At 33.5% G+C, this 26516-nt stretch overlaps 1 protein-coding gene across 1 annotated transcript; it reads left to right on the top strand.

Moving 5' to 3' along the window:
* Positions 1 to 470: 470 nt before the first annotated feature.
* On the top strand, positions 471 to 9982 carry LOC132701286 (kallikrein-7-like). The gene is made up of 4 exons (XM_060669084.1): positions 471 to 639; positions 856 to 1086; positions 4360 to 4631; positions 9870 to 9982. Exons 1-3 carry the CDS (start codon positions 475 to 477, stop codon positions 4528 to 4530), a joined length of 567 nt encoding a protein of 188 aa, XP_060525067.1. The 5' UTR covers positions 471 to 474; the 3' UTR covers positions 4531 to 4631; positions 9870 to 9982.
* Positions 9983 to 26516: the final 16534 nt, after the last annotated feature.

Below are 26516 nucleotides of genomic sequence, written 5' to 3'. Positions count from 1 at the left end.
GTCATCAATTCTACAGTCAAAGAAAAATCCGAGAATCCATAGAAAGGTCTAAACAACCAAAGAATTTGAACCCCTCTTCACCTTTCACCAATCCAGTCCCTCAACAATGTTCATGTCCATCTTTTAGCTCTATCGCAATCAATCAGTATGTAAGCGCGTATAGAGTAGAATGAAAATCATTTTCACTTAAGGCCAAGTAGCACCAAACTGCAAAAACCAAGAGAAGAATCCGTATGACCTTCGAAGCAGTGGGAAAACTTAAAAACGTTCTAAGAAATCTAGACATTAAAATAAACCTAAAAACAAGAAAGAAAGCAAACAGAAAATTTCAAGAAAGGCCTATATAAAGGAGTCGACGCAAACAGGTTGTTAGAGGGAATGAGAAAAAGAGAGATATCCGTGCTTGATGCTAAACTAAACTACCAAACAATGCACCACCCCGCCAGCTGTCACAAAATGTTAGTCAAATACATTATGTTTTATCCGATTTTCCTTAAAATTACGTGCGCTACTATTCTAGCGAATGTTTTATTTGCTAATGCTTTGGAAACGGCCAATCAAACGAATCCCGATGGTGTTGATTCTGAAAACAGGATATACAACGGATTCGACTGTTCCACAGATGATTATCCTTTCATGGTAACGTATTTACGTAGTACATATGATTGCTCGTTCTGTTAGCATATTTAAAAATCTTATGCAATATGCACAAGATTCAATTGCAAACTACTCATTATCTCACGTTGTAGTTTACCACAAATATTTTACCATATTAACTTATTAATTAATTTTAAAAAACCGGCTCCGATTACGTCACTATTGACATTAATTTTCCTGCCAGAACACCATTTCTAGGTATGCATTGTTGAACAATCTTCATACAAATTAAAAGGTTACGAAAGAAAATGCGGAGGAACTTTGATAAGTGACGTGATTGTGCTGACCGCAGCCCATTGCATTTTTCCCGAGATGTTTGTTGTGGCAGCAATGAGTACTCCACATCCGCAAATTGTGAAAGTGGAAGATCATTATATTCACCCAGGATTTAATCTGAAGACACTAAAAAATGATATCGCATTGTTACAGGTAACAAAATTAAAATTTATTAGTGGTAAGACCATATTCATAACCTATGCATAGTTGGTATTATATAAATATCTATATTATCATGTTATTTCATTTTTGACATTTTGAGATTATTACAAAAGAGTCATAAAATACTAAATCCCTGTTTATTATTATATGTTTCCCTTTACCTATTTTTAACGGTTGTCTACATATTAATTATCATAATGCTTTATTGCCTACGGAAGGTTCAATTACAAGACATTGTTTTCGCACACCATGATGAATTCTACATACTAAGATAAACATAATGACAAGCATAAGTGAAAAAATAAGAATATGATAACAATAAAAACTATATAGCAATAATGACTATTCAATATGGACATGACACTACGAAGGGACAGCAGATATTACTGACCCTTTAGCATGGAGAGTTATCCGTAAATGTCATACTCTGAAGAAATAGTTAATGAGGTATTTGACGAAGAAACAAAAGAAATTAAAATAAATGGAAACGCAATAACTAACACCTGATATGGGGATGGCAGAGTAGTACTCTCGGACATCTTAATGGAACGAAAGGATATGATGAACCGTATCACGCACAATTGCCAACGTCTTGGTCTACACATACTAAGACAAACCTAACAGTTTTTGTTTTAGTGGAAGAGGTGTGATCCTTCAAATACATGGGTGCTACAGTGAATGAAAGCAGCCACTACCGAATTAAAGTAAAATCCACAATTGAGCAGGTTCGACGAACACTTATAAGTATTCAGGAACTGTTACAATATTCCTGTTTTGCTATATGGTTGCGAGAGTTGTCTCTTAAAAACGGAAAGCTTTATATTTGGGAAATATCATGAGAGGCGGAAGATTCAAGAGTACATTAATAATTTTGGATCGTCAACCTCCAAATGGAGACGGTATCAAAAGAACAAGCAGACTGGTGTTGAAAATATCCACGTCAGTCTTGCTTTCACACCGGATGAAATTCTTTGACGCTCGTTCTAACATTGGTAGAGGTAGTTCGTGAAGAAAGCGCATTAAAAACTTCAATTTTTGTTTGTTGAAGTAGCTCTGAACAATCTATAAGGCCATTATATAATTTATATACAAATACTATAGGGGCAAATACTTTCTGGGAGCCAAAGGATGTAAGTGAAATCGCTGGAGCAATTCTGCATGATCGCAGCTCGAGTTGGAAACAGGATATCCAACTTGAATGCCATGTTTTCTAATTTATTAATATGCACCTCATAAATGGGAGGACCACATTATAGAAGCGTAATCAAATATACACCAGGCAGTTAGACACAAAATATTGTCAATTTTTTTTTTAGTGTGGAAAATTAACCCAGGGTTTCTGATTGTTGACTGGGCTGTGTTTAAATATCTGTTGACATACACCTCACTCACCATAATGACATCGTAGCTATGTTATTCTGAGAGCTTTGCAGTCATCTAGTCTACTTATCACCTTATACCTTTTCAGATCAACTGTGAATAACAGAAATATTAGAGCCTATATCATTAATGGATGTAGGGGTTTATTTATGTAAGAAGAATAAAGGAACTCTGGAATTGGCCATCCAGCTCACCCGATTTGAAACCACTCTGTGGCTATAAAAAAGACCTTTTCTTCTTTAATTGCAGTTTCCTCTACTGGTGATCCGTCATTTGATCCTCACTTTATCTGCAGCAGACCTAAACAATGTCGTCATCTTCACTCAACACCTCTCATGAAGATTCACGATTCAAGGCGACCAGGACCCCGCTTTCCCCCTAATTTTCCTGAATAATTATATGAAGCAATTCATATTTTATAAAGTGGACTTTCTTCTTTTTATGGTATAAAATACTACTTTTTTTTGTCCATCCGTTGCAGAACTGGTTTATTCGTCTGTCAACTCGTGATATCTTCAACATTGCAATTCTATTGCACATAGTTTCAATACTGTAGAATAATGGGCTAAAAACATACGAACATATTCTTAATGGAATTCTTATTGTTGCTTGCTTGCAGTAGTGCAATTTTATTTCGAAAATAATGGTTCTGTGCGGAATACGTATCGCGTACTAAGTCCATTTTATCGTCGACAAAATCGTCCATCAGCACAGTTAATTCGATTAACCATGGAACTTTTTCGCACCACGTTTACTCTTATTGATAACTCGCATCCCCAGAGACGCTGTACGTACAGAAGAAGCTATTGCTGCTGTAGAGCGAAGACCCGAATGAGTCTATCTGCCATCCAGCACACGAATTGGATCTGCGTCCATCCACTTTATGGAAGATTTTGCGGAAGGATCTTGGTTTACGTGCTTACAAAATCCAAATCCAAAACGAGATTGCCGTTGTTCCCGATTTTCATAAGTGAATTTTGTTTAGCGATGAAGCGCACTTCTGGTTGAATGGCTACGTCAACAAATAAAACTGGAGCGAAGCTAATCCTCAAGTGTATGTCGAAATACCGTTACATCAAAAAAAACTGACTGTTTGGTGCACTTTATGGGCTGGTGGAATCATTGGTCCGTACTTCTTCAAAAACGATGATGGCCAGAACGTTACAGTCAATGGTGGTCGGTATGGAGCTATGATTATTAACTCTTTCGTTCCTGAATTGAATAACCATGATGTCCAGGAGATGTGGTTTCAACAAGACGGCGCAACATGTCATACAGCTCGTGCCACAATCGATTTATTGAAAGACACGTTTGGTGACCGCTTAATTTCACGTTTTGGACCTGTGAATTGGCTTCCAAGATCTTGTGATTTAACACCGCTAGACTACTTTCTGTGGGGCTATGTAAAGTCATTGGTCTATGCGGATAAGCCACACTTGACCATTTGGAAGACAACATTCGCCGTGTTATTGCCGATATACTGCCACAAATGTTGGAAAAAGTCATCGAAAATTGGACGTCCAAATTGGAGTACATCCGCGCCAGCCGTGGCGATCATATGCCAGAAATCATATTTAAAATGTAATGCCACAAGATTATCTTTCAGACAAATAAAATTCATGTCAATCCAATAATACATCGTTGTTTTATTGCAGCTTAAAGTTCTATACATCGAAAAAAAAAACCCCTTAGTATCACAATGGCATGTGCAAGTTCCTTTGAAAAATTCACGTTACATCATTAACAATTTATGGCTTTATAGTTGCAAATCCAAGGTTCTCAATTCAGAGAGGGCATGAGTGTTCAGTTCCAGAGTTCTCTTAATTAATGGATGTTTAACTATAGGCATTAAAAGCGCAAAAACTCCCAAAAATTATTTTACAGCTAGAGACTTCTATTTCAAAATCAGTACACGTCGACTACGTAAAGTTACCAACCAAGAAAGTAGATGGTGAAATTCGAAACTGCCCTATCGGGCTTGTAATGGGATGGGGCTTCGTCCAAGAAGACTTTTATACCATATCAAAAGACTGCAATGCGCATACCTGCCTGTGATTCGATGGAATATGTGCAAAGATTTGTACAGAAAGTTTCTTGATGGATTTAAAAACACAGTCATCTGTACTTTAAGCAGTTTTGGAAAAGATGCGTGCCAGGTAAATAACGACTTTAGATGGATTAGGTTAAATTAGCTTGTTATGTCGTGTGGCTGAAACCGTAAGGAATAACGCATATCCATCTCCTAAGGCATTGATTGGTTTGATATATGATTAACTAAAATTTTAGAATTATCCGCATAAGGTTGGCATCATCCAAATTGTTTAGAAATTCTCGCTACCATTCTTACTGATTTGAAATGGAAAGCCAATATCGTTACCGGGTCAGATTTTCTGTCTTCAGCATTCTTTGATTTGTGTCTTTATCAAATCAGATGTTCACATGTGATAAAGACACGGTGTTGTCGAAACAATTGTCATGTAAAAATATATAATTTCGTGAAAATCTGAACTTTTAGTTCTAATTTATTTTGATAAATGGATTTCAAGTAAAAGCCACCTCAGTTCAATAATTAATGGATTTATTGCTTTCGCCATTAATAACAATTACATTAACAAAATTAGATTACTATAAATTTTGGTAGCAAAGCTAAGAAAGTCCCACATCTGGCACATTTCGATACGGTTAAAGGCCAAAGTTTAGCATTAAATTAACAGATACAGGAACAAAAAATGCTCAGAATGGGAGTGGGAGGGAATTATTAACCAGGAGGTACGGGTTTAATTAGGTAGACGCAAAAATGAAATCATGTTGGTATGGATTCTGCTTACCCAGAGGGCAATTATCAAACTTCATTTTGGGAGCTACTAGAGTGAAGGAAAAGTCTTGCAAGGAGGCATATTGACTAATCATATTTACATTTACCAAGTGCTCTTTTCGACGCTATGACACAGTAAGGTGACCCCATCTACGGAGATCTAATCTTGTTGTACAGAAAAGCCGGTGTCACACATTGAATGATTTTGCAATTGAATAATATGGCGTGAAGTTTATATCGAATGAATATATTCAACAGACCTGATCTTAACAGATATGACGAAATATAACTCTAACGTCTAATTTCATATACCAGTTTAAGACCGAAGTTTTCAACTTCTTCATAACTGTGATAGTACTAGAGTATCGCAAAGAAGCCTTTTGATATCCTGTGGAAGACAGTTAAGACTTACATAAATTAATTTCAGATTACTGTATGCAACCTTTCACTGTCTAAACTTTAGTGTTTGTTATGATTAAGTAGGACTATGTTGCGTGACAGAATCGTAAAACTTATTCAAATCAATACTATTGCTTGTTTCCTTAAGGCATTCCTTGGAAATAGAAAGTTCAATTGAACGTCATGGACATAAAAATGATAATTACTAAACTATCGTAATTCTGTAAACCTCCATGTTAAAAGCGCAAATAGAAGTAGAACTAAAATACTACCCTTGTTAACAGCCAAAGGCATAGGGGTTGATTGATTAGGTATCACATTTTGTGTTTTGTCATTTAACAAATATGATGCGAATTTCCAAGACACTTCACTGAATGCTTGGTGATAAGAAATTGAAGTGATGATTTCATGGTTCATTACAATACGCTTTTCCACTCAGACATTTTTTTTTACAATTTGTTTAGGAATGGTTGAATAGAAAAAAAAAAGTTTTACAATGATAAACAGACCCTCAATGTTGTTGTTTACTAAAAAATGAATTTAACATATTATCAAGCCTATTATATAGCCTCAATTTTATTTCAAAAGTTTTTAAAGGGTCACATTTTATATCATCAGGAAGGCGATTAAAAACCTGCTTCCTTAATATACAGGGTGACAGTGGCAAAAGTTATTTGAATTTTGTTTAGATGACTGGTTTTAAAGAACCTTTATCTTTAATTTGATTACTGTTATTTTTATTTTTATATATGAACAAACTTGGCACGGAAAGCATCTTGTATATAGTAAATAAATTTCTACTAGAACGAGAACTCGGTAATGCAACGATGAGACTAGAACATATTTTCTGGAGGGGGAAACGTTATATTATCGGGATTTAAAAGCATAATTCTACTGTTAGACCAGTTACTGACGTTGCATTTATTTTGCAAGAAAAAATTGCGCTTATCTGAATTGACGATGAAAGTATCACCATATAATGCGAAGATGAATTTATAGCAGTAGTCTCTACTATATTTATGTATGATGTGATCAATAGAATAACACGCCCTACTGAGTTTACAAAAAATACCAACAGGGTATCCTCCCGATTCTAGGCTTTTGATTATATTCGTTCAAAGAAAGTATATTATTCTTTCAATCGAATACTCTAGAATGTCTAGAGGACCCCATTGGATTGTACCTGAGCTTCAGGTGGTAAGTTATTTGATAGTTAATTATTGTCCGTTTGGTTTTAATTTTTTGTATGATACTATAAGTTATTTTTAAGAAGTTATTAAAGATATTTTAAACCTCTTGGTGGTTGTTAACAATAGTTTGTTTCAATTCTATATTTGTTGTTTTTTTTCTCTTTGTTAATTGTTTGTTACTCAAGTTATCGCTTTGAAAAGTTTTAACTAACCAACAAAAAAATACACCTGCTAAAATATCAACATAAATGAGAAAAAAAAACGCTTAAACTAAGCAAATAGATTCTACAGTAGAAAATTCTTCAAACTTCAAATCGTTCTCTGACGTAATAGGTTTCTTTGCTTCATTGGAATCGACAACCAAGAAATTAAATACCCGTTCAAGTTCAACAGGATGTCGTATCAATTTTTGAAGGCACCTTTTTGAATAAATTTAATTTGCTGACCTCAAATTTTTCACTCAGCCACTATAAAAGATAGTTTTGGGTTAGGTTTGTTACTGTAAATATTGTCGCGTTTCCATCGATGAATAAATTCCACTGAAATTGGACTTGTCTTTTTTTCTTGAGCATTATTTTTACCCATGCGATAACAAAAGGCTATATCACTTTGGTTAATCTTCATATCAAGTTTTTTTTAAATACTTGACAGAGACCTTCATTTTTTTTAAAGCTCTATTTTCGATGTCATTTTAAACACCAGCAAGATCCTGTTTTACATTGTGTCCAAAGACATTGATTTTATTTACAACCTTTTTTAAATGCCGCAAAGCACTAGTTAGTATTTGCACTCCCAAGCACACTATGAAGTTGACTTCTTATCTCCTGGAAGTCGTTTTGCAAAAGTCCCCTCCATCCCTTTGACACGTAAATTGAGATCAACACTGAGATGAGTTTTTGGAAATTTTGCACCAATCGTATTCATTTCGAGTTAATACACACAAGAGTTTATCTATAATGTTGTCGAAAATAGCGTTCGCTTAGATCGTGGCTATTATCCTGAACAAAAACTTATCACTAACGTTTTCCCCGTTAACGTATGCCTTCAAGAAATACGATAAAAGGCATTGTTCGTCGATATGACGAGTCAAAAATTGTTAAGAAAAATCAAGAACTGTGGTTTGAAGTTAGGAGGAAGAATTAAAAACGCTGCTTTATTTCTAAGGTATTTTTTTAAAGTAATGTTACAAAAAAATGATTTACATTAATTTCCTATAAAATTCCGGTGCTACAAATTTTATGAACAGATCATTGGGAAAAATTAATAACTTACAAATTTTTCGCAGTAATAAATTTATTTAAATTAAAACTAAATTTAAAAATAGCATTACCGGGTCATTAAAAATCTTTACAAAAAAAAACAAAGCAGTAAACCTGCTAGAGAATATACCTCTTCAGTAATAGAAGAAAACTGTATGGCACCAGGACGTTGCTCAGTCATATAATGTTGCGCCAGACATTTCTCAAAGGTTGATGTTGATTAAATTCTACTTTTGAATAAAAGCTCGAGTTAAATTTTCAAAGAAACTTCCACAGGCTACTGTAATACTTTTTAAAAACTTTTTAAAAACTCCTACGTCAGTTTTTGTTGAGTCGAACTTCTTCAGAGCTTAACTTACTCTGTACCTGCTTATATATTGTTTGACGTGGGGCGGAGCTAAATGAGGGGCATAAACGCCGTCTCGAATGACAGATTCCCATATTGATGACAGGTAAAGACCTGAGTCGCGATTAAGATTGTTAGGTTACTTGTAGATTCGTTGGTGGAAAAATTGATTATATGCAAGAATTTTAGGTTTATCGAAGGCAATTTTATGTCCAGTTTCGGGAATGTGTTTAGCAGCTGCTGATGAATTTATTTGTCTTAGCTTTAAGGCTCTTTCATGTTATTTGTACATATTTGAGCCTAGCTACTGGAAGGTAGTGGTGAAGTGTATTTTGTGATGGGTCGGTTAATATCTTCAATGTGAAAATTATTGGAAAGAAGAGCAGAGGTAAGGTGTTTTAGTTTCTCAAAAATGGTCTAATAAAGAAGCTAGATATTGTGCTAAAGAAAATGTTGACAGATTTTTTCACGGAGTCTGATAAAACAGCCTTAATAACATATTTAAGGTTGCATTCCATACATGTCGAAGTGAAAGAGCCTTAAGACTAAGACAAATAGACTCATCGGCAGCTGCCCAACACAATCACTAAACCGGACATAAAATTTGATTCGATATTACTAAAATTCTTGCATTTAATCAATTCGTCTACCAACGAAAAATAAGCAACCTAACAATCTTAACCACGACTCAGGTGCTTATCTGTCACCAATATGGGAATCAGCGATTCGAGACGGCGTTGATATCGCTCATTTAGCTCCGCCCCCCTCAAACAGATACAGAGTAAAATGCGAGCCAGTTTGAGTTAAGCTCTGAAGAAGCCAACAAGATGATTGGCGTTAGCAAGTTCGACTCAACAAAAACCGACGCAGGAGAAATCCAGAGGTTTTGTGAAAAGTAAAAACTCGAGTTATTTCAAAAACGACTAAACCAAATACCAACAAATTTTTGAAATCGGGCTTAAAAGGACCTTCATCTTAGGTAGAAGTAGTTGTAGAGTGTTCAGTTTTAAAAATTGAAGTTGTTAATTTTGTATACACTTGCGGCGCCTATTGTTTTTATTTTTTACCTTAAAAAAAAATCATGTTTTATGTAAAAGTTTTTGCGTATTCCCTATAATAAAGTGTGTGTGGTGTGAAAATATAAATGAAAAACCTGTTCTTGCTGTATTGACAAATTGATGTAAATTATTTTTTATAGGCCTAATGGCGAAACACATCATTTTGTAATGAAATAAAGACCTTGACTTCTGAGTGGAGGATTTTGAGTATGTTGAGAACTATTTGCGGTCGCATATTTTGTAGAAGAATATTATAGAAAAAGCTTTCATATAGAATGCTGTTTCTATATTAGCTAAATTAATATATTTGGTTTGTTTTAATTACAGGGCGACTCGGGGGGACCTTTAATTTGTGATAATGTTCAAATAGGCGTGGTTTCCTGGGGACTGGACTGTGGAAAACCTAAAAATCCCGGCGTATACACCAGAGTCGATTATCATTTGGAGTTTATAAAGAAAGGAAAGCGAAGAATGGCGCGAAATTCTGCTACGAGGATTATCTCTTATTTCAATTCATTTTTGTCATTATTGTTAATATTTTAGAATAAAACTTTCCATTCAAAACTGTGTACTCCATTTTATTCAAAACAAGGAGCGATTGATAGTAGGCAATAAATTAGATTCATCGCTTTCGTCTAAAACTCTAATTATGTATACAAAATCGGGGATAAAACATTTTCCGGTGTCTTCCGATCTACACTCGCCACTGATACATAGATTTTTCCAGGTCTTTCTCTCGGATTTGATTGGCTATCCCTTCCTTCCAGCTCGTTCTGGGTCTTCCTCTGTTTTACCCTACCGTTTCCAGTTTTTAACTTGTTTGCGTAATTTGTTTTCATTCATCCTCTCTATGTGCCCGTACCACTTTAATTGCGCTAACTGGATGTCGTTCACTATGGTACGTTTTACTTCGATGATATCCTGGATCATTTCGCTTCTTATTCTCTCCATTCTTGACCTTCCCGTAGTACGTAAAAAAAAATCCATTTCGATTGCATTTAGTGAGTTCGGCCCTCTGCTTGATCTGCCATACCTCACTTCCAGATGTAATTATGTTTTTGATGATAGTATTCGTTTGTTGTGTTGGCTTTCGAAATATATTTCTGTCCCAGAGTACGCTGTTTAATGTGCTTATGGCTTTAAGTCCTGATGTTATACGGTCTCTTATAGCTTCGTCGGTGGTTTCGTCATTTGTAATACACATTTTCCGGCCTTTTATAAGGGGTGTTTTTTTTTCGATGTATAGAACTTTAAGTTGCAATAAAACAACGATTCGATTGACATGAATTTAATTTATCCGAAAGATAATCTTGTGGCATCACATTTTAAATATGATTTCTGGCATATGACCGCCACGGCTGGCGCGGATGTAGTCCAATCTGGACGTCCAAATTTCGATGACTTTTACCAACATTTGTGGCCGTATATCGTCAATAACACGGCGAATGTTGTCTTCCAAATGGTCAAGCGTTTGTGGCTTATCCCCATACATAGCCCCACAGAAAGTAGTCTAGCGGTGTTAAATCACTAGATCTTGGAGGCCAATTCACAGGTCCAAAACATGAAATTAGGCGGTCACCAAACGTGTCTTTCAATAAATCGATTGTGGCACGAGCTGTGTGACATGTTGCGCCGTCTTGTTGAAACCACATCTCCTGGACATCATGGTTATTCAATTCAGGAATGAAAGAGTTTGTAATCATAGCTCTATACCGATGACCATTGACTGTAACGTTCTGGCCATCATCGTTTTTGAAGCCATTCAACCAGAAGTGCGCTTCATCGCTAAACAAAATTCGCCTATGAAAATCGGGAACAACGGCAATCTCGTTTTGGGCCCATTCGACAAATCTACGCCTTACTTGATTATCGTTTGGCCTCAATTCTTGTCCGAGTTGGATTTTGTAAGCACATAAACCAAGATCCATCCAGCTCTTCCGCTTCCAAGTCGTTTCAATTTTCTTTATGAATATTTTTCCGTATACTCGGGCTATGTGTACTGTTATGCCTCTATAATTGTCTCATTCCTCTGTTTCCCTTATTGTGGATAGTCGTCTTATATACTATTTTCCATTCTGATGGTGGTTCAGCCCCATTGATATAGTTTTGGAATAGTCTTGTAAGTCCTGTAAGCAGTTTCTCTGTGCCTTATTTTAGTAATTCAGCGGTATATTTCCAGGTCTAGCCGGTTTTATAAAGATTTAAGGATATTTCTAACTTTCGCACAGTTCAACCTAATGAGAGGTTCAGCTGTTTTAACGAGAGCACCATCTTAATCATAGAAAGTGAGGTCTATATTCTTTAAGAAGTGTCCAATTTTTCTGGGGATAATGTGTTTCTTTTCTTGTTTTGTCTTAATGTTTTAAGAAAGTTCTGGAGCTTCCCAAATAAGTATTTATATTGCAGCAGTTTTTTGTCCTGCTTCGTTTTTTGAGGAAACATATTAATCTTCTCACATTTGGTTGCGCACGTTGGAAAGTGTCTTATATACATCTGCTTGGTAGCTGACGGATCTGCTATGTTTTTTTTCTGTTTTTTTTTTAATTTGCTTAATTTGTTCGACTTTATTCTGGCTCGTAGATTGACAAGCCTCACTTGCTGCTGCATAAAGAGATTCCTTAATACATCTATAGTGCTGGTGGATGTCCTCACAATGCGTTTTTGTCAACCTTCCGTTTAGTTTTGTGTGGTAAAAGTCCTAGTACTTTCGTTGTTCAAGCTTGAAAAATTATATTTAGTCTGGTCCATCAGTACTTCCTGTCCTCCACTTGGCCAAACCTTCTCGCAACTATGAGTTTGAAAAATTATGATTTTGAAATTTTAGAGATAAACATGTTGACCTTCCGTATACTCTTACATCAAGAGCTTTCAGATTGGTCTTTTGATTTATAAGTTCATATATTCATATCAAATTAATAATTTATTTGAAACCTCTAGCGTTGTTGTTGAAAGAAGTTATTTAACTGAAATTCACTGAAGTAGGATTTAAGCTCATTTCTCACAGACATATGCCACTTCAATATTTTTGAACACATTGCGAACTCCAACACTCAACGAATTACGAATAACCGTTTCGTAAAGCCGTTCAAAAGTGATTAGTGTTGAACAACATCGTGTTCAATCACCAATTAATTAATTATGTGGGATCACTAGAATTATTGCGATTATTTAGAAATACTTACGACATAGATATACTATTACTATATATCACCCTTAAAGAATTTTTATTATCTTTCCGTAGTTTTGATCATAAAGTGAATGCTCAATTTTTGACCGATTTACTTAATAAATTAGTATTTTGAAACTTCTGATATCGTACCTAGTTGCCCTTACTGGGAAAACCGGTACAAAACGGAGGCGCAACAGAGGTCAGTGTGATATGATGACTTCTAATTTCGCAGTAACTTTGCTATTCTAATGTTATTGTACTAATTATTATAACAATAAGTCCAGTTAAAGCCTTGAATATATTTAACATTACCTGCCTCGCTGATACGAAAAAAAGGGCCAAGGAATGGAAGAAAAAGACAACTATATAAATGAATACATCTGAGTTTATAAACATGAACTAGAACAGTAGTATCAATTGCTATCCACAAAAAGTAAAAATGAAAATAAAAATACTAAGGAGATATCTAGACGATGTCTTATCGATTTCACTTCACGATACTTACGCAAATCTCAACATTTATGAGTTGAATAACCGCAAGAAAAGAGGATTAATGAACTTTCTTGGCAGCGGTATTAAGTTCATCACCGGAAATCTCGATAATAATGACATGGAAACGATTATGCAAAATGTAGAAATACTTAAGCAAAATCAACTAAATTCAATGTGTAAAATCAATGAACTAAGTTCTTTTGCTGGAAATATAATGAGTAAGTTCAAATGAAATGTAGAACTTATAAATTAAAATACCAACATTGTTAGGTCCGAAGTTCTCAAAGCAAATGAACAAATTAATCTAGTTTTACTTTTGAAAGATCAACACTTGCAAATAAATAACCTTAATCAATTTTTAGAAAAACTGCTCCAAGTATTTTCATTTGTGCACTTACAAATCTTAGATCTCGAAATATTGATCTCTGACGAAATAAACGTAATTTTGGCAATACCTGAAAATGCATTACCCTAAAAATACCCTATGGCCTATTAATCATATTTCCGAATTAACTATAGTTTGTAAAACCGGTTTTGTAATTACGAGTGAAATGGCAATTCTCGCAATTAAAATACCTATTTTCGAAAGAAATGTTTGCGACTTACAAATTGTGTATCCAATACCCAACAATGATTCGAAAATGTTAATTAGCCCTAGTAAACATTATTGTAATAACCTGTGGTATAAACATTGCGAAATAGTTAATTCAAGATGATTGTATTCAAATCATTACAAAACAACTTTCTTGTGCATACTATCACATTTAAAAATGTTTTACTCTTCTGTGCAAAGACGTCGGAACTAGTATACGAAGACTGCTTCCAGTTCCAAAAAGAACGTCTTCAAGGTTGCTCCCTGATCCAGAGTCAATGCGACGTTATCATCAAGAAGTATTCCTTGGGTATAAATAATATATTCATTTAGTATCCGGAAACGACCAAGCAACCTCACCATAAATCTGCAAATGAAACACTTAGAGCATCCAACCCTTATTCAAGAGGACCTTATAGAGCCGATGAAAATTGAAGGATTGGTTCACCAAAACCAAACATATTACTATTTAATTTTCTCACTATTGCGTATAGTTCTCCTGACTAGTTCCAGCAACATGCTCTACCAATGAAGAAAACATAGACTCCTAGAGTCCATCCCTGTCAAAACCCTAGAAAGGTTCATCAACGAGGACGTTGCAGAATCTAAGGGAGGAGGAGAAATGTCCCTAGACCGGACGCATCCTGCTGAATAGACGCTGAATCAACGATTCAGCCATATAAAATCGACTGTCACCTTTTCCCGTGTAATATTAAATGTAGTGTCAAAGCCCTTCGGTGTTCACATTCATTGTTTGTTTTTAGTTTTAAGAAAAGCCCTGCTTTTTCGAAAATAAACTTTTTTTAAAATGTACTCCGTCGGTCATGTTATTTAACTCGCGTTTTAATTAAGGTTAACTGTGTGTTATTTAACTCAAGAAAAAGTAACCATAATTAAATGGTATTTTGCAGGAAACAGTCTCAGAGCAGTGACTGCAATATTTTCAGTTTATTTTCCTGTTAAAACTATACCATCGATGTGAAAAATTAAACGTATTATTTCTCAATTCGAGTACAAAGGCATCGTAAAAAATAACTGCAAATGTTTAGTAAAAAATGTGGATAATAGACCACAAGAAAGGGACGATACAGATTAGAACATTTTACTGCTTGCGAATAAAAGCAAAAAGATTGATAATAGGATTCTCGGACTTACTTTAAATAAACATTCAACCACAGTATTGCTCACATTAAAAAAACACAAATATTGTGCCTAAAAATACGAAAAGCATCAAGAGCTCCGAGAAGGCGATGAAGAAATTGATTTGAAATGATGATTTTTAAAAAAATACTTGTCTCGCTGATGAATTTACATTCACACTGAACAACGAACCAAATGTCCAAAGCTGTCAGTATTGGAGCCAACACAATGAATACCGTTTTGTTCCTATTCAAAAAATAAATGTTATGGGGGAAATTTGCGGATATATTATTGGGCCATTTTTTATAACCTCACAACAGAAGACTATTTGGAATTATTGCAATATCAAATAGAACAAAAAGAACTGCAATAGAAGTTGTCCACGAAGATCGGGAGATCTGGTACCAAATGGATGGTTGGTCCGCTCATAATTCCCGTATCGTTAGGGAGTATTCGGGAAATACTTTTAACCGCAGTATTATTGACCGAAGGTGCCACCCAATGCATCACCCGGTATATGCCACATGCTAAAAAAGTGTACAGATAAAAAACACAGACGCAATTTCACAGTCCGAACATATAGTACTTTTAATAGTACTTTTAATGAATGAATAAGGATTCAATAATTTTTCAGTATAAACTTAGAATAAGTAAAAAACTATCAGAACGCGGTGTGGAAATACTAGCAAATATGAATACCAAAAAAAATAGTACATGAATCTCTATGAAAATTAGAAAAACAACATAACAACATCAAACCCTGATCGATTAATGACGATCTAAGACATTCAATAGAGGAAAAGGAAGAACCATTCCAAAACTGACTTAGTACAAAAAATCTAGACGATAGAAAATATTAGATAGGAATGCGTGCCGAAAAGACAAAAAAGGCAAAAGACGAAGTGTGGAAAACCTATTTTAAAACGTGTATGTACAGAACGATAAGAACAAATAAAAATAGAGAAGACTCGAAAGTTGTCTTCAACTCTAGGAAACTTCGAAAAGAAAAAACACTGTATCTCCCATAAACACCTGCCACTAACATAGAGATTGCCAGAAACCGTTGAAGGAAGAAGTAAATAGAGATAGCACAAATAGAGATTCGATAGTTGACAACACTGTAGAATAAATAATATAATGGCCGAAAAAATAGCACAAGAATTAAGGCGGATCAAAAACAATACGGCTCCTCGCCCTGGAGTCATTCCGAATGAGCTCCTAGGTAGTTCATAAAAACCTCAGCCTTTCAGAGAACATATCAATGTAAACACATGTACAAAATACCTTTCAAACACATTTAACCAGTGAGTGTCGGTGTTATATGATTAAATTTACGCAAAATATAACTGGACCTTAGGCCATTTTGCAATTTTTGTAATCTACATTGGTCTTTCTGTCTCAGAGCCGACCAGCATACAACGTCCCAATAGGGACAGTATTGGCTCTCTTATTCAATCTCAGTAGATAAGTAGTCTTTATACATATAAAGTTCTCAGTATACCGTAGGGCTTCTGTAGTAAATAAAACAAGTGGGAACGAAAAAGAAGCTTACTGTCAAGAAAAACTCCTTAGATTTTACCTTTCTTAACAATGTCAAGCGGAGTACCATTCAAGGAAAGTTTCAAATCAATGCATTCAATAATTTCCTATTTTTATTACCAAAAAGAGCAACCTGCGTCTTGGAATCATTTAATATTAGGCTTTGGAGATTCTAGAAATTGCTTCAAGATTCTCATGCCATTGAAAGACAAAGCTATATCTTTGACCGGGAATAATAAGTATATTTAGGGATCATCAGCATACTGATGATGATATCTACTCAGGTGCTTAAAAAAGTCAGACTTCTATATCGATAACAATGAAAAAATTGAATTGCTGCCCTGAGGAACCACCCTTAAAATTGGCAAACATCAATTAAGATGTTACAGTGTTATTGTAACAGCCGGAAATGCTGTTTGTTCGGAAAACCTACCATTCTTATAAAAAACCAAATTGCAAAAAAATTCAGGGACAATTTCATAAATGTCAAACTGACAACGCCAAAATAGGAACTAAATGTAAATGTAATATTTACAAACTACATGCTACTATGTATACCGAAAAATGACAATCAAACCTAAATTAATGTTGTTATGAGAATTTAAGTTTAATAATGGAGAGGTATTAAAATCTAATTGAACGTTAATCAATACATTTGAATATCTCATTTTGTTAATCTAAATGACTTCCAATAAATTTAATTTTCTACTTTTTGTAACTGTATGTAAAATATCAAAATTGTCGTCAAAAATGTATTTTTCTGTGTTTAAGTTTGTAGCATAATTAGAATCTAGGCTATTGTTTTTAAACGCACGTTTATGTTCGTTAATGCGTTTCTTGACGGATCTACCTGTTTGTCCAATATAAATTTTAAGATATGATTCGCATTTCAACATGAAGACACCTGATTTTTGAAATTTCGTCTTATTGTTTTTTAAAAATTTTGCTATTGTGTTGTTAGTTCTGAAAGCTATTTTTAAACCACATGTTGACAAATGTTTTGAAACTTTTTCAATGGGTTCTCCTATGTATGTAATTGTTTTAAATTGTTCGTGATTAGGTTTCGGATAAATAGAGTTTACTGTTGTCTGGATTTGTTTTTTTATTTACAATTTCATCGATAATGGACGGCTTGTAGTCGTTTTGTCTACAGGTTGAAATGCGGATCATGTCTTAAAATTTATATTGGACAAACAGGTAGATCCTTCAAGAAAAACATTAACGCACATAAAAGAGCCTTTGAAAACAATAGTCTAGATTCTAACTATGCTACACACTTGAGCAAGGAAAAACACAATTTGGACGACAATTTTGATATTTTACATACAGCTACAAAAAGTAGAAACTTGAATTTATTGGAAACCATGGAGGTTAACAAAATGGGACATTCAAATGTATTGCTTAACGATCAATCAGATTTAAATACCTCTTCATTATTAAACCTAAATTCTCCTAATAACATTAATTAAGGTTTTATTGTCATTTTTCGTTATATATAGCGGCAGGTAGTTTGTAAATAGTACATTTGATAAAGACACGGTGGTATCGAAACAATTGTCATGTGGATATATATAATTTCGTGAAAATCTGAACTTTTAGTTCTTATTTATTTTACCAAAATATAATCTTTCAATTCTGTTTCTAGGCCAAATTCTTTTCATCAAAAAATAATATGGTCATGTTGAACGGTGCATTTTTAAAACCAGCTTTCCTCTAAAACGATCGCTTTTTAGCGATATGAATCAAGTGTATCTTTTTTTCTCGTATGACTTTATGTATGTATATACCACTCAAAAGTTACACTCTGTCTCAATCTTCATCATGTTAGCTTTCGACGGACCCTCCCGAATAAAACTTTAACGATGTTATTAGCTATTGTTATTGAGTAAAGCCATTACCAAAAAAAATATTCTTACTTGAGTGACAAGGCAGGGGTGGGCCATATTTTACGAGAATGTCGCGTCGAAATCATTTGTCGCTATCAAAGCGAAGGTATTCCTACCTTGGGTAAACTGTAAAAGAACTTAGAAGAAAATGAAACCAACGCCTCCATATAGTTGCTTGCAAAATGGGATTTAAGTACCGCAAAATAGACAAAACGCAAGTAGTAATGGAATCACACAGATTACGCCCAGATTTAATTACCTTCAAGAACACAGATCCATAATTTACCTTGATGAAACATGGTTAGCTGTATCCCCTTATTTAAAATAAAGGGTAGTTTGTTATATGAACCTCATAATATAAATATTGCAAAATATTAACGTTTTCATTCTTGACCCTAAAAACGAAAATAGATAGAATAAATAGTAAGGAAATATTACTTATAAAAAAAACAAACTTTTTTTAAATAATTCGATAGGACGGAATTATCACTTGACTAAATTTGAGGAAAAACTTATTCAATGACATAAAAAAAAATTATAATTTATTTATAAGCTTTTTCTGAAACTGCCAATATACAGAAGTGATAAAATGCTTGCATGTACGAAAACAAACTTTTGCTAAAAGGTTAAAAGAACTAAATGTAATAATAGTTCAGTCCACACTGGCGGGCCCTGTAGGTCTAACACCGACGCCCTGATTAATGACAAACATGTATTCCCCTCAGCCCATTTAATGCGGGACAACCTCTACGATCGACAATACCCTTTTCTTTTTTGCTCCCTTCTATTAATCTGGGTAAAGCTGGTAAAAAAAATTGGACTAACCCAATTTTCGACCGCAAAGAACAATGGACATCTAATTGCTGCACACTTTAAAATTTCCTGTGTGTTTTGTATCAATCCTTTTAATTAACAGTATTTAGTACAACAGACCGCTTTGTTGTCGTCAATTAACATAACAATACTTTCAACTCACTGAATGCTTGGTAGCTATTACATAACGTATTAAGGGTAAAAAATGATGCGCCTCAGGTGGCGATGATACTTTCATAGAGAAGAAACTAAACCTGCACTAAACAGCGGAAGCCACACACTTAACTCTTTTTGCTTGAAGAAATAGTGGGATGTGGACATATTTTGAGAAAATGCTATAGAAAAAATACCCCACCCAAATTTATTGACAAACGGTCAGCGGCCAAGTTGGTTGTTGAATACCACAAGGTCATTGGTTAGAAACAAGAAACATGACAAATAAATTGTCTTATACATTCGAATTTTATTATTCTTTGAGATCTTTCTACTTCATAGCGTACTGTTCAATCGTCTGATAGGTGTTCTAATTTGCTATTCCCGGGATCATATATCATTCATCATATCATCATACTCCTAATTTTGTTAAATAACATGACCAGAAAGTGTAGCCAAGGTAGTTTCACTCTACCAATAGGATAAAACTACTTTATTTAAAAAAACTGAATTAATTGATACGGCTTATATAGTGGTTAATGCAAAAAATTCTTTGTTGGCAGTAAGATTTTAGAAGGCGAACCAGACAATCTCTTCAGTATTTAATTTATAATATAATAATAAACTTTTTCTGCAGACAACGACAAATTTAAATTGAACATAATACATCATATTTTGCATAACTACAAAACAAACAAATTCAAATTCTCCCCAAAACCCTTAAGTTGTGCGGGACCACATATTATTAATTGACCCCGCCCCATATTGCACAAAGTGATGTTAATAAATGTTTAAAGGAATTGCTACATAATTTATATAAAATACAAAATCCAACCTACATAACATAATAATTTTAAACACAAATATTACTTTACTTCCTTTTTAGTTTCGGCATTTCTCCTTTTTTTATTATCTTTTTATTCTATTTATTATTAGTATTGTTTTTGGAAATAATTAAAACCGTTTTAAAAAATAACTGCCTTACCGTAAAACATTTCTTCTGCGGGGAATAAAATGTTGAAACAAATGAAATGAAACAAAAACACTAAAAATCACAAAACACACTAAAGTAAAAAATTCTTTTACTATTTTAAATACTGCTGTATATGACCACTATTTTCCGGAACACATTTCTCATACACTCTGATTGTCAACTGATTGATTGCCTCTGAAATCCTTTACCGAAGTTCCACGACATTATTACAAGGAGTTATGTACACGTGATTTTTCATGGGTCCCCAAAAGAAAAAATCCATTAAAGCTAAGTCCCCTAATCCCTGGGATATTCCATGTTAAGAAAATTTTTAACTTGCACATCACTATGAGAAGGGACACCGTCTTGCTGCCATATAATCAGCGCTGATATATTTAGGGGTAATAATTCTATATATTGTTCTATTTGGTGCTCTAAGAGTTGCAAATAATGATCTCCAGTTAACTTTTGATCTATAAATATTGGACCAAAAATATGCCCATCTATGCATTAATTGATTGGTACTCCTGAGTTTTTATATCGCGTATTTTGTCACAACCCTTTCTTATAATGAACGCACTTTCATCAGTCCATAAGATGTTCTTCAAAAAATTATGATTCTCATTCTGTCTATTTAAAAAGTCCAAAGAAAACTGCATCCTCTTTTGACATTGTTCTGCATTTGGTTTTTGAGTTTTATGAAATTTAAATGCATTCTTTCAAAACTGAGTGGATTGATCCCCGAGAAATACCTGTCTTTTCATATACTGTAGTAATTGCCTTATTTTCTTCATTTCATTTCATCATCATATTCCGGAATACCTTTTCAGCATTTACCGTTTCCTGCAAATTTCTTTGCAGCATATCACTCCTTTCACGGATGCTAAATTATCTAAAAATCATTGTAACAATAATTACTTGGACAATAATTCAACGATCAAATTTGTCAAAAACGAGTATACTAAAATATAACGTGTTACGTCATTGTAATCGGAATAAGATATTCTATTAAACACATATATAATACACAGGGTGTTCCATTAAAAAAATATTATCTAGGATTATATGTCAGAAAATTGTTTTTTTTATACGTCACTTGGAAAAAAAATTGGCTACTAACCCTACATTTTGTTTTTTGGTTACTTTGATATCTCTAAAAACAAAAAAGTTACAGCCAATTAAAATGTTATCAAGATAAATTGAACGCACGGTACCTGTCAATTTTTTTCTTGTTTACTATCGGTTGTACTACCTCTGCTAATGTATTATTTAATTCTGTGTTTTCCATTTTTAATGTCTCACTGACACATTCAATTTCAATTTCAATAATTAGATGTTAAAACGTTAATCTATTTAGATCAATTCACTATGCAACGTACTTTGTACATCTATAAGCATTGTTCGAGAAAAGGATTTGTTTCTTGTTTCCTGACATAAACCAGACATTTATTGAATCCACTTCGGACAGACACTGACTTTACAAAAACCTCTTTTCAAATGTCAAACTAAGAAACAAATGCGTGAAGAAATCAGCTGTGACGTTTAAATTGTTGCAATACGGTACATTTAAGACAAAAAAGTAGTTCATTGTTTCTTAGAAGATTCTTTACCAACTTAATTTCCCAATAAGCTGTTTTTTCCTTATATAATTAAAGAGACACTAGGACCAGTTAGTTTTCTTCATAGCGACCCCACCATTTCAGTTATGAGTAACTGCACATCAAAAATGTTGATAATCATGACATTGATAAATGTCACATTCATAATTTGCATTGCTGCGTCTTTTGGTTTTAATTACATACTAAATGGAACCACTCATAATATCAATGGTACTAGGGGTAGTAAGATTTACGGTGGTTTCGACTGTTCCACTTACGAATACCCATTCATGGTATGTATGTAATCTGCAGCTCTTATGCTGATCGCATATATCACTTGAAAATGTCTCTGCATAATATCGATTCAATTTTTTTCAGGTATGCGTTCTGCAAAAAATAAGTTATGGAACCTATAGTAGAAAATGTGGAGGAACTTTAATCAATGCTAGGCTTGTGCTTACGGCGGCCCATTGCGATTATTCCGTTATGTACGTTGCAGCTGCGCTCAATAGCCCTAGCCCGATCATTGTTGGAGTTAAAGAAAAATTTTTTCATCCAGAATACAACAAAAATTCGCTCAAAAATGATATCGGGATTTTATTGGTAGGCGAAAATTTTCTAATATTACTATTAGCTCCTTGTAATGACTGCAAAGCTCGGAAGCATGGAAATTCTAACAAAAAAATCACCATTCGAAATCCTAGCGTATACACTTGAAATAGCCATAAAAAGTTTGCGAAATATTTAGAAATTTCGATCTTCCAAAACGTAAAAAAAAACAAATTGTTTACTCACATATAAGCAGCAAATTAACTAAGATAATTCATCTGTATATATCACCGCCCTGCATTTTTGAAGAATATGCTTTTACTTAGGATTAAAGTATAATGCCTTGATAATGATGTAAAAATACATTTTTCGTTCAAACAATGCATTCGAAAAACTTTAATCTAATAAAGTTAAAAATAAAATTATTCCTATATAGCGCTATGTAGAAGCTGAAACTATCGGCCTTTTCTCATTAAGCTTTTGAACAGGTTAATTTAGGCATTTTTCTGGATTCTTTTTAAGGTAATACTTCTGTAGGATTCATGACATGACTTGTAGAAAATTGTATTAGGGCCTTTCTTTTCAACTTTACACAATACCGAGATATCTGTTTGGTTCGCTTTGTTTTTGTTATCGTCTGTTTCCACGGATAGTTATTACTTTTAATTTTTTTTATAAACCTTTAGGGTTAAAAAATATGCAAATTCTAGTTTGTTTACAATATACGATTTGTTTTTAGCCAACCTCAAGGGTGATTTGTCTGCAAAAGCTGTATCTTTCCATTCTTTTTTTTACATATATATTGCAGATTGCCTCAAATAACTGTTCAGTGCTTCATGTCTAGCGGCACACCCTAACCTGACTTGCTTGGCTTACATATTTAAGTACCGCCAAATTTCATAACGTTGATCTAATTTTACTAATTTACCTCCTACGCTTTTGTTAATCATCAAATAGATTTAATCCTCAATCGAGATATGTTATAAATGAACATTTTGTGTGTTCCTGTTTACACACCAATTTTAGTGACTCTAGATGAAATTCTTTAATTCCAAAATATGTCTCGAGTTAATGCGGTTTCGTAATGTATCCCTTTACAGGTTGGTGAAGAAAACTGATAGTTTGCTTCTGGTTTATCCTTACAATCCACTGTTATTTCAGTTGGAGCAGCCTATACCAAAAACTGCAGCCATTGGTTTTACGGCTCTTCCTGCAAGTAAAGTACATAATGTGGCAGAAAGATGCAGAGTCGCACTAGTTATGGGCTGGGGTTTAGTAGACGATACTACACTCTACGATCTAAAACGATTACAATGCGTATATCTTGCAACAATCACCTGGGAGGAATGCAAAAAGTTATATAGGTCCTTATTAGCTGGATTGGAATGTACAGTAATCTGTACTCTGTCGAAGAGAGGAGAAGATTCTTGCAAGGTAGAAGGTCCATTCATTGTTACCATGGGTGAATGGGAATATAACTAGTTCTAATTGATAAAGTTCGCATATTCTGCCAGTTGGAAATAATCGAACGACAATGAATAAATAAAATATATTACAATAATTATAAATAGTTTTGCCAAATATCAACAACATGGCCTAAAAATATTTAATAGTGTAGTTTCTTTTTATATTTAACACTTTATCTCTTGGAAATTATTTCCGGAAATAATTTTCTATGCCCTTTTTTTTCTGGATGACAAACTTAGAGTAAAGCGTTGTGCCTGTTTTTGAAACATTATATATGGGTAAAACTTACTATGCAATATTTTCGTAATATGAATCTCAGAATCTGTAAAAACAGAAACAAAAAAACTTAAATGAAAATGTTATTTTGGGTTACTTATACTTTTTAAATATTATATCAAATATATATGCAATTGGCCTGTAACTGCAGACTCTTGGCGTCATTATATACCGTTTGAAATAAAAATGCTTTAATAAAATGTTGCTCGTTTCAAGATGTTCAAGTGTAATTTTTAGTATCTTATATATTCCATAATTTGATCGGTTTTGAAGAAAATAACTTAAACATTTGAAGCAATGGGTTCTTGGGAGTGAGTAATTCGAATCTGAACTTAATTTTTAGGTTACTTGTAGAGGGCGCTAGATACATATCCTTTACCCTACACTTTTTTGAAATTCATCTACGTGTATTTGTCTATTTACAAAATTTCAACACCGACGACTACAGTAGATCCTTCTATAGGAAAATAAACTCCAAATATGTAAATAACAATATTTTTTAGTCAGAGAAATGGATAGATAAATTTCGACTTGCGAACGTCACTATTGACATAAAAATGAAAATATGTCAGAAACTGTAGGAAAAAAACATTTAATTAATTTAATTAATATTTGCGATGTTCCATTTAAAATAAAAAAGAGGTAAAAAAAGGGAAAATTAGAAGAAAGTTGCAAAATTTAGAGATTAATAACGTGGGGTTGAGAAAAATTAAAAATTCTCATCACTTCCGAAGATTCGCAAAAAAAACACAATTTGCCGATTTAGCTTTTATTTTTTTCTATGAAAAAATAAAAGTCGCTATGTCGTTGCTTCTGTCAGGCTCTACAAGATAGTATTGAGATATTTTAAGTACATCGTTTTTCTTCACCGAAATCATAATCATCTCTTTTCATATGATAAATAGCATTTTTTATTACATTATTTAAATCACAAAAAGGGGCGTTTTGTTTTTTTTTTACTTCCTTCCCTAAAATACCTAATTATACACTGATCTAGCGTGGGGAAGGTGTCATTTATTTTATTTTTTAATTTTCTACTTTTTGTGGCTGTATGTAAAATATCAAAATTGTCGTCAAAAATGTGTTTTTGTGTGTTTAAGTGTGGAGCATAATTAGAATCTAGACTCTTGTTTTTAAACGCTCTTTTATGTTCGTTAATGCGTTTCTTGAAGGATCTACCTGTCTGACCAATATAAATTTTAATACAAGATCCGCATTTCCACCATTTCGTTTTATTGTTTTTTAAAAATTTTCCTATTGTGAAAAGCTATTTTTAAACCACATTTTGACAAATGTTTTGAAACCTTTTCACTGGGTTCTCCTATGTATGTAATTATTTTAAATTGTTCGTGTTCTGTATTATGTTTCGGATAAATAGGGTTTACTGTTGTCTGGATTTGTTTTTTTTTATAATTTTATCTATAATGGACGGATTGTAGCCGTTGTTCAGTGCAATTTGTTTTATGATATTAATTTCTTTGTTGTAATTTTCTATTGAGAATTGCGTTTTAAGAAGTTTGTGAATAAAAAAGTGTGTATAAGGGCTGTTATGTATGACTGTGTCCGTATGTGAAGGTTTGTGATAAATCGAAAAATCTAATTTGTTTTGCGTTTTCGTAATAGTTAAGTCTAAAAACTTAATAGAGTTATCCTGTTCAAACTCGATAGTAAATTTTATACGATTATCTAACGAGTTGATGTAGTTTAACAAAGAATTCAATTGTTTGTCCGTAAGTATTATATTTTCCAAATTATCCATAAAAATCTTGGCAAACAAAGTATTAAGTGGGTTTCCTATAATCAAACCTTCCTTAGAGATATAAATCGGTCCATTAAATTCAAAATAACGGCTACAATCCGTCCATTATAGATAAAATAAATAAAAAACAAGTACAGACAACAGTAAACTCTATTTATCCGAAACATAATACAGAGCGCGGACAACTTAAAATAATTACATACATGTGGCTTAAAAATAGATTTCAAAACTAACAAGACAATAGGAATATTTTTAAAAAAGAATAAAACAAAATGTCCAAAATCCCATTAATCAGGTGTCTATAGGTTGAAATGCAGATCTTGTCCTAAAATTTATATTGGACAGACAGGTAGATCTTACAAGAAACGCATTAACGAACATAAAAAAGCGTTTAAAAACAAGTGTAGATTCCAATTATGCTACACACTTAAACACAGAAAAACACGTTTTGGCGACAATTTTGATATTTTACATACCGCCACAAAAAGCAGAAAATTAAATTTATTGGAAGCCATGGAGATTAACAAAATGACAAATTAAAATGTATTACTTAACGATTAATTAAATT

Source organism: Cylas formicarius, unplaced genomic scaffold, assembly GCF_029955315.1.
Source record: "Cylas formicarius isolate icCylForm1 unplaced genomic scaffold, icCylForm1.1 PGA_scaffold_4__25_contigs__length_36172078, whole genome shotgun sequence".
In the NCBI taxonomy this organism is placed as follows: domain Eukaryota; kingdom Metazoa; phylum Arthropoda; class Insecta; order Coleoptera; family Brentidae; genus Cylas; species Cylas formicarius.
The sequence above is the reverse complement of the archived record's forward strand: the minus strand, read 5'-3'. Positions and strand labels throughout refer to the sequence as shown.

Bases quoted from the DNA above. Each gene is read 5' to 3' on its own strand.
- LOC132701286 (XM_060669084.1), top strand. From the start codon at position 475: ATGTTTTATCCGATTTTCCTTAAAATTACGTGCGCTACTATTCTAGCG. The intron at 640-855 runs GTAACGTATTTA...CACCATTTCTAG, and splicing joins CAGATGATTATCCTTTCATG to GTATGCATTGTTGAACAATC. The intron at 1,087-4,359 runs GTAACAAAATTA...ATTATTTTACAG, and splicing joins ATGATATCGCATTGTTACAG to CTAGAGACTTCTATTTCAAA.